Genomic DNA, 9,489 nt, shown 5'->3' on the forward strand with positions numbered 1-9,489 from the left:
AGCGATGCCCTACTATAACAAACAGACTGACTTAATAGATGCGCAGCGGGATGCCCTACTCATCTACAACAAACCAAATATGTTTCTATTTTGCCTTAACTTCACATATATATATTTATATATGTAGCGGACTTTCAAACGGTTGTTTGTGCTGTTTAAGTATTTATTACTCTAAAGATTTGGGTGTATGTAAATAATGTTTACCCTTAAACTAGCATTAATATGTTTACTGTCTATTTGCTAGTGGTTGCTTCCAGGCTATTTACATTTTAACGTTTAGTCTTTAGAAGCAAGGTCTGATTGACAGACCATAAGTGAATACGCTCTTGTTTAAATTTGGATAACTTTTTACATATAGTCGGGTGGACTTTGTGAGTGATACTATTATTTACTGTATTAGTCACTATTAAGTTGTATTTTGTTGTATCTATTTTATTCTTTGCATTTAAATATTTTGTCTTTATTTTCGTTATACCATAAGCAGTTCGTATTTTGTCAATACTTTGTGCAGTTTTATTTGTCATTACTTTGTGCAGTTTTATTTGTCATTTATTTTGTGTTTTTTCTTCTTTGTAGACTTCACCGAATAAAGAAAATTGGTAGAAGTGGTTTTCCTTGACTTGTGGAATCTCATCGTTGTCCAAATTAGTGAAGTAAACCCAAATCGACTGCTGCCATGGGGGACTGTGTAGCAACGGACTACGAAAAATTGAAAAAAACTTGGATATACTTGAAGTCTCAAATTACCCGAGGTATAAATGGGTTAAAGGAACTCCATGAAAAGGGGTATACCGACAATGGTGAAATAAATAGAAGAATATCCATGATGGAGGGACGAATAAATAATTTTGTGGGAATTTTGAATCACATGGAAAAAATTCTATTATGCAATGATTTGATATATAACAAAGAAGGTAATATGACCGAATAGGCTCGTGATCTGGAGACCCAGTCAGAGGAGTTGGACTCAAGAGCTGTCATATTATCTTCTCTACGCTCGGAGTTTTTAGGCAAACACACGCCAACTGACTCTACAAAGGACGAAGAAATATTGAAGCTTAAAGCTTTCGACTAAGTTGGATGATATTCGAATAGCAGAGAAATCACGACCTGCTATCCGAATTCCAGGTCTTCATGCACCGTGTTGGAATGGAGCACCCCGAAACTTTCAGTCGTGGAGGGTTCGAATGGACCAATATTTTGAGTCAGTTGGTATGACTGATGGTAAAGAAAAGCTCATCATCTTATTAAATGGCAACGCATTACCAAAAGTAGTTCAAGATACTATTGTGGATTACAGTTCTGTTGATAGTGAAAATGGTGCTTGGAGGCGCCTTGAATAGAAGGTACCAACATCTGCCATCATACGAGATGTACTACTTGGTTTAGAAACCTTGAAGCCAATGAAGTCTACAGCAGCAAGGGAGATGAGACAGGTTTTGGATGGACTGACTGATTTTGCTCGGCGAATGAGAGAACTTGGTCAAGAAAGGGAATTGTATTCATTCATGACAATTGAAATTGCCAGCAGAAAGATCGATTCTGGAATTTATTATGAATATATGCGGCAATCAAAATGTCTTAATCAGACATTAGCAGAGTTGATTACATATCTACGGAGAGAAACAGAAGCTAGAGAGCGTCGAGAACATCCCCATTCCCTGAGTGATAATACTAACAAGTCAGTTGTAAACTATTTTAGAGACAAAAGCTTAGAATGTGAAGAATCCTTGGCTACATTGGTTGATGATGGGAGGGCTTGCCCCTTTTGCATAGATAAAACTCATTTGATCATTAAATGTCCTATCTTTACATCAAAAACCAAGGAAGAAAGACGAAGGATGATTGTGAGCAGTAATAGATGTTTCTTTTGTCTTAGAGCCAACCACAACGCAATCAATTGTACACGCCCGGATAAGAATCGATGTGTAGATTGCCAACTTTATCATCATCGATTTGTAGCCTGCCCACCATACGGAAATAAAGTACAGCCAAGGACTTTTTCTGGGTTGGAAAGTTCACAGGCGGGATGTACTTCTGTTTTGAACGCGAATCTAACTCTGTCGGGAGGTTCTTCTGAGTGCAACATTGGTCATGCACGGGAGGTTGCACTAGATGCAGATGCAACATTCAACATAGTAGGGACCCTGAACTCAAGCCAGGAAGGAAAAATTCATCGACGCTACTCTCCTACAACGTATGTAGAACTGCAAGATGTTGAGAAAAAATGGCATCGCGTGGTTGCATTTATTGATACAGGTGCTGATAAAACATTGCTTAAGTTGTCCACAGCCAAGCATTTTGGCTTGCAAGGTGAACCATTCAAGTTTCGATATGGAGTAGCTGGAGGAGGTATTGCTGAGGAAAGCAGTGACAAGTTTTCTATCCAAATTAGACCAGTGAATGGAATTAAGTCATACAATGTAATTGCAATTGGAATTGAGAAACCAGCCCATAACAGTCCTGCAGTTGGAGAGGATATTTTTGATGAGTATCCTCATCTGAACGCTGCCAAGGGAACGTTACCCACAGATGAAGCAGAAATTGATATCATCATTGGTTATGACTATTATTTCCTTACAATGCCAGTTGAGAGATTAAAAGACTCTGTCTCTCCTGAATCGTCTCCAGTTGCCGTCAGAAGTATCTTGGGGTGGACAATTTTTGGAGGGAATATTCCAAAACCCAAACCACAGGCTGCATCCAGGGTCCAGTTTTTGAGTCATTTGGAGGATTTGCAGAAATTATATACATCTGATGTTGTTGGTGTCAAACCAAAAACATTGTGTGTTTGCTCAGATAAGGAAATAGCAGAGTCTCAGTTCATAAAACATTGTCGAAATAAGCTTTGCATTAATGCGGATGGTCGCATGACTGTGGGAATGCCTTGGAAGCCTGGATTCCCTGAAGCATTGGAGTGTAACAAGCCTCAAGCAGAAATAAGACTTATGAGCCAAGAAAAACGATTAATTAAGAATGGAACTTTTGATGAATATAGCGAAGAAATCCAGAAATTAATTGACAGTTGCTTTGTCAGGGAATTATATCCAGAGGAGTCCAGAGATGAGGAATGGTACTTACAACATCATGCTGTATATCAACTACACAAATCAACAAAGGTTCGCATCCTATGGAATTCTGCTGCTAGGTTCAATGGCTTGTGTTTGAATGATGGATTTTACAAAGGGTTAGATTTCTTGAACTCTCTTCTGTATTGCCTTCTTCACTGGAGAATGAAAGGATAGGATTTGCAGGTGATGTTCAAAAAATGTTTAATCAAATACTTATGACTGAAAAGGATCAGAGATATCACCGGTTTGTATGGCGTTTTGATTTATCTTCTCCAATTCGTCACTGGCAGTGGCTGCGCCTTCCTTTTGGGGATAAACCAGCACCAGACATAGCTATGATAGCTGTACGCACTTTGGCAGATACATTCAAGGAGGAGGAACCTATTGGAGCACAGTTAATTAACTGTCGCATGTACATGGATGATGTGATTGAATCATGGATGATGTGATTGAATTAGCTATTGCAGCCATGGATCAGGTGGATCGGATATTAGAAAAGGGCTTGTGGTGGTGCCGAGTGAGGGTTGTGAACTCAAAGGCAGGATGCAATCAACTGAGTTATCTTGTTATAGAACACTCTCCTTTATATACGAAACCTCAAGGCAACAGGACATAACAAGTTAACAAGACAGACAATGTTACAGAGGAAAGAGCAGACATGAATTTTCATGATCGTTTAGTGCGAGGGAAGAGCGAAGATACAAGCATAATATATGCAAAAGGAATTATGTACAATTGTGTGACACACGGTTGGTACATGGCTCCCCCCCCCCCCCCTGAAAATGACATACTGTACATGTTAAATAGGGCGCCCTGATCTGGAGAGGCGAACTGTAGGCGGGTCATCTGGCAGAAGATAAGCAGGTTTTAGACGATCAATGGAGACCCAGTCTTCTTTGCCCTGAATGTTTAGTAGGAATGCTTTCGGACTGCGTCGGATCACAAGGAAAGGGCCCGTGTAAGGGGGCGTTAGTGGTGGCTTGCTGGTGTCGTTACGCAGGAAGACGTGCGTTGCAGAGTGCAAGTCCGTTGGTATGTGATGCTTCGCTGGGGGCTTGTAAGTCTGGCGGCACGGAGTAAATTTTCCCACGACGTGACGTATGCGCTGGAGATCATCGGAGGAGGTTGTAGAAGGAAAAAATTCGGCAGGGACGACCAACGGGTCGCCATACACCATTTCAGCTGCCGAGACGTCGAGGGCGTCTTTAAGAGTGGTCCTTAGTCCTAGGAGGACCCAGGGAAACTGAGTAAACCAGTTGCAATCCTTGCAGCGGGACATCATAGCTGCTTTGAGGGTGCGATGAAAACGTTCAACCATTCCATTGGCAGCGGGGTTGTAGGCCGTTGTCTGATGTAGGGTGATGCCCAGGAGATTTGCTAATGACGTCCACAATTGAGAGGTGAAAGTGGTTCCCCTGTCAGAAGTAATATGCTCAGGGATACCGAATCTTAAAATCCATCCAGAGAGTAAGGCAGATGTGCATGAGGCGGACGTTGCAGTTTCCATGGGAATGGCTTCAGGCCAACGAGTGGAGCGGTCGATGACGGTAAACAGGTAACGATGTCCTTGTGATGTGGGTAGGGGGCCTACAACGTCGACGTGAATGTGTGCGAAACGACGCTCAGGTTGAGGAAAGGTACCCACTCCTGAATCCGTGTGTCGATGTAATTTGGAAGTTTGGCAAGAAGTACAGGCGCGGACCCAATCCTTAGCATCCTTAGAAATGCCGTGCCAAATGAACTTTGCCTTCAGCAGCTGTGCAGTAGAACGGCACGAGGGATGTGAAAGGCCGTGAATGAAATCAAACACCTGTCGGCACATGGGAGCAGGAATCCAAGGTCGCGGTCTAACAGTACTGACGTCACAGAGGAGGGTGGTGTTGGAGTCTTCGAGGGGAAAATCTTCCCAACGGAGGGACGTGCAGGATGTCCTACAAGCTTGATACTCTGGATCCTGTCGTTGGGCTTCAGCCAGGGCGTTGTAATCCAATCCCAGTTGAACGGCAGCCAACGTGTTTCTTGACAGGGCATCGGCAACGGGATTCATTTTCCCAGGGACGTATTGGAGGGTGCAATTGTATTCAGCCACGGCGGAGAGATGTCGGCGTTGACGGGCGGACCAGGCGTCAGACTGTCGAGTGAAGGCATGCACCAGAGGCATGTGGTCTGTGCGAATGACGAAGGGCGTACCTTCTAAGAAATGGCGAAAGTGACGGACAGCCAAGTGCGCCGCCAGTAATTCTCGATCGAAGGTAGATTAATCCGATTCTGCCTTGGACAGTTTTCTGCTGAAGAAGGCTAATGGGCGGGCAAGCCTTTGACCACCTGCTCGAGTACTGCACCAATAGCGACGTCACTGGCATCGGTGGAGAGGAGAGGGGCATGTGGGATAGGAAAAGTGAGAGCCGCAGCAGTTGATAAGGCCTTCTTTGCATTGCAGAAGGCTGCTTCGTGAAGGGGACCCCACTTCAGGTCCTTTGGCTTGCCCTTGAGGGAGGCATTGAGGGGAGCAAGAGTGGCGGCAATGGTTGGCAGAAAACGGTGATAATAGTTGATCATGCCCAAGAATTCCTGCAGAGCTTTGACGGTCGAGGGCGCGGGGAAATTCTGAACGGCTGCTACCTTCTCAGGGAGGGGATGGACTCCTTCAGGAGTGATACGGTGCCCTAAGAACGACACTTCGTTGGCGCCAAAGGTACACTTGTCGTACCGGACTACAAGGCCGTTTTGTTGCAGGCGGTCGAGCACGATGCGCAGGTGACGGAGGTGTTCCTCTTTTGAGGAGGAGAACACAAGTATGTCGTCCACATAACATACACAGAAAGGGAGGTCCCCTAAGATGCCATTCATGAGACGTTGAAACGTGGCCCCAGCATTACGAAGGCCAAAACAGGAGCAATTGAAGGTGTATGTACCAAACGGAGTGGTGGTGGCGGTCTTGGGGATGTCTTCTGGGTTCATAGGCACCTGATAATACCCCTTCAGGAGGTCGAGCGTAGAGAAAACCTTCGCTTTGTGCAGGTAGGAGGTCACATCGGCAATGTTTGGGAGGGGGTAGTGATCCGGTTCTGTTTGCATGTTCAGGCGCCTGTAATCCCGGCACGGACGGAGGGAGCCGTCTTTCTTCAGATCGATGTGTAAGGGTGACGACCATGGGCTGGAGGCCTTTTGGCAAAGGCCCATTTTCTCCATTTCGGCGAACGTCTGTTTGGCGGCTGCCAATCGTTCCGGTGCCAGACGCCTGAATTTTGCGAAGACTGGGGGTCCCGTCATCTTGATATGGTGATAAATACCGTGCTTGGCATGAACTGTAGGCTTTTGGGGAAGTTCTGGACGGAAAACTTCCGGGTACGACGTGAGGAGATGGGCGTAGGCATCCGTGGGTGCGCTGATTTGGAGAGCGACGTTAGAGGGGGCAGGTTGAAGAGGTGTCAACAAGTACGAGTCCGCGTTGACCAATCGTCGGTGGGCGACATCGACCAAAAGGTGGAAATGAGAGAGGAAATCCATACCGAGGATTGGAATTGTGACGTCAGCAACGAGAAACTTACAATTGAATTTACCGTTTCCGAACGATAATGTGAGGTTCTCGTAACCGTAGGTGGGTATCGCAGATCCGTTGGCAGCTACCAAGCGGACGTCGGCAGATGTAGACAGACTACGTCGTGCCTTGAAGAGATTCCTTGGCAAAAGAGAACGACAAGCACCCGTGTCTACCAAAAATCGCACGCCCGTTCCTGCATCCTGTAAAAAGAAAAGATTAGAAACATGGGAGGCCACCGCCACAAGCGATGGCCTACTTACACGTTTTTTGGCCACTGACAATCCCTGGCACATTTCTTCGCGGTTGCCCCAAATCTGAAGTGTTAGTAGCAAAACTGCGGCGGATGGGAGGTAGTAAGTGGCTGTAGAAGTCGTTCGTTGGGGCGCGAGCGATTGGTGGGTGGTGGGCGGCTTTGTCACCGCTTCGGCACGTCACGTGGTAGGCGTGTATGTCCTACGGCATTCATGTCAGCTTCGGTTGACGTTGAATAGGCATCCTCGTCATCAGGGGTGGAGGCGTTGATGGAGGTCTTGAAGTGGCTGTCCATAAGGGCGTCGGCTTTGGTCATCAAGTCCTTTATGGGTAAACTATCGACATCGGGTATGGCAGCGCGTACAGGTTCGGGTAAACGGCATATCCAAAGGGCACGAAGTAGGTTCACCTCACGAGGAGAGCCGTCTGCGGCAGGTTGAAGGCGAGCGATACTGGTCATTTCCCTGAGGGCAAGCGAAGCCCTTTGGTCCCCCAACGGCTGTTGCGAGAGCTGAAAAAGCTTTGCTATACGGGCGGCTGGCGACGGCGAGTACTGCTGCAGAAGGTATGTTTTGAGGGCGTCATACGCAATTGGGGTGTCTCTTTGTTCACAAAGCCAGTCGGATATTTCTGGGAAGGTGTCCTCGGGTATCGCCGCGAGAACATAATCTGCTTTGGTGGTTGAGCGAGTCATGCCCCTGATACGAAAGTGGACTTCTGCGCGCTGAAACCAAGCAAACGCCTCTCCACTGGCGAAATGTGAAAGTTTCAATGGGGCGGCCGCAGCGTCAACTGCTGTAGTAGAGTCCGTCTCCCTCATAGTACCAACGATGGAGGGGCGAGGGAGGTGGGGGTGGAAGGCAGTAGGAGCGAGTCGACTTCCGGCGTCACCAATGTGGCGGTGCCGAGTAAGGGTTTTGAACTCAAAGGCAGGATGCAATTAACTGAGTTATCTTGTTATAGAACACTCTCCTTTATATACAAAACCTCAAGGCAACAGGACATAACAAGTTAACAAGAAAGACAATGTTAGAGAGGAAACAGCAGACATGAATTTTCATGTTCGTTTAGTGCGAGGGAAGAGCGAAGATACAAGCATAATATATGCAAAAGGAATTATGTACAATTGTCTGACACACGGTTGGTACAGGCTCCTTCAGAATAAAAGGATGGCATTCTAATGACCCCTCTGTTGACGGATGCCCAGAAGACAAGCAAACACGAGTTTTGGGTCATGTATGGGATAAGGTTACGGATATTGTGGCTATTCACCTAGACAAATTCAGTGAGGAGTTTTCAAAACTAACAAAATGGAAGGTTGCTAGTTTGGTATCGAAGTTGTGGGATCCTACAGGTATGTTATCTCCTGTAACAATTAGATACAAGATTTTTCTTCAGGATTTATGGGCTAGTGGAGTTGGTTGGGATGATGAATTGAGTGAAGAACAAATCAAGATGTGGAAGGGACATATTCATGAAATGAATCAACTAATTAGATTTAGACTAGATCGGATGATAAAGCCAGAAGATTCTCTAGGAGACCCTCAACTTCATGGATTTAGTGATGCCAGTGAATCTGCCCTAGGTTCTGTGATCTGGCTGAAATGGAATACTTCTCATGGAATAGAACTGAAATTCGTCATCGCAAAGTCTTTAGTGGCTCCGTTGAAACTACGTTCTATTCCACGTCTTGAGCTTACTGCTGCCGTGGTTATGGCTAGACTTGCTTTGCTTGTTTTGCAAGTAGTTGGCAGGGTTAGTACCATGAAATTTTGGACTGATTCAGAAGAAGTGTTGGCCTGGGTTCGCTCTCCTGCCAGAACCTTTAAACCATTTGTGTCAGCTAGAGTTCAGGAGATTCACGATGCTTTGCCAGGATTTTCAAAAGAATTTTGCTATGTTCCTTCACAATTGAATCCTGCCGATGCATTAACCAAGCCAATAAAGCCAAATGAACTAAAAGGATGGATCAATAGTCCTGATTTTCTTCTGAATTATTCTCAAGATTGTGATTTTGGGGAACCGACATATGATTTTGAAAAGAAGCGTTATATTGTTAAAGAGTACACACCAGAATCTCTTAAAAGGATCCAATTTGTTGGAATTTTAGCTGATGAGAGTTTTGAGGAAAGATTTACAGAACTCTCTTCGGACTGGAATAGACTTGTACGAATAACTGCTTACTGCCGCCGTTTGCTGTTACTACAAGACCCAGAAAACTATCAAAGTCATCTAGAACCTAAAGAAATACAAGAAGCAGAAGTGGCTTTATTTTATGCAAGCCAGAAGTCTTTAAATAATGAAGATGAAGTTAATCATAAACAGATTAAAAGGCTTGACCCAAAGTTGGATGAAAAGAGCATTTTAAGAATTGGAGGCAGACTACACAAGCTCCATTTACCCTAAGAGCAGAGGCTTCCAGTTTTATTGGTAAGGAATTCTTCCCTGGCTGAAGCATTCGCTCAGATGATTCATCGATGTACAGGTCATCAAGGATATAGAGTTGCAATTGCTTTAGTTTTTAAGCGTGGAGTTTACATTATTGGAGGAGCAAGATTATATAAGGACATTGCTTTCAAGTGTTGTTTCTGCAGAACCAGACGTCACCTATTGTTGGGCCAA

The 9,489-nt window shown here is 45.1% G+C and overlaps 2 protein-coding genes across 2 annotated transcripts; both read left to right on the forward strand.

Moving 5' to 3' along the window:
- The first annotated feature begins 1,403 nt into the window (after positions 1-1,403).
- On the forward strand, positions 1,404-3,245 carry LOC137640804 (uncharacterized). Its single transcript, XM_068373275.1, has one exon. It carries the CDS (start codon positions 1,404-1,406, stop codon positions 3,243-3,245), a length of 1,842 nt encoding a protein of 613 aa, XP_068229376.1.
- A 4,978-nt stretch (positions 3,246-8,223) lies between these two features.
- On the forward strand, positions 8,224-9,273 carry LOC137640805 (uncharacterized). Its single transcript, XM_068373276.1, has one exon. The coding sequence runs from the start codon at positions 8,224-8,226 to the stop codon at positions 9,271-9,273; it is 1,050 nt and encodes a 349-aa protein (XP_068229377.1).
- The last annotated feature ends 216 nt before the right edge of the window (positions 9,274-9,489 follow it).

This window comes from Palaemon carinicauda, chromosome 5 (genome assembly GCF_036898095.1).
Source record: "Palaemon carinicauda isolate YSFRI2023 chromosome 5, ASM3689809v2, whole genome shotgun sequence".
NCBI lineage: Eukaryota > Metazoa > Arthropoda > Malacostraca > Decapoda > Palaemonidae > Palaemon > Palaemon carinicauda.

Bases quoted from the DNA above. Each gene is read 5' to 3' on its own strand.
- LOC137640804 (XM_068373275.1), top strand. From the start codon at position 1,404: ATGAAGTCTACAGCAGCAAGGGAGATGAGACAGGTTTTGGATGGACTG.
- LOC137640805 (XM_068373276.1), top strand. From the start codon at position 8,224: ATGTTATCTCCTGTAACAATTAGATACAAGATTTTTCTTCAGGATTTA.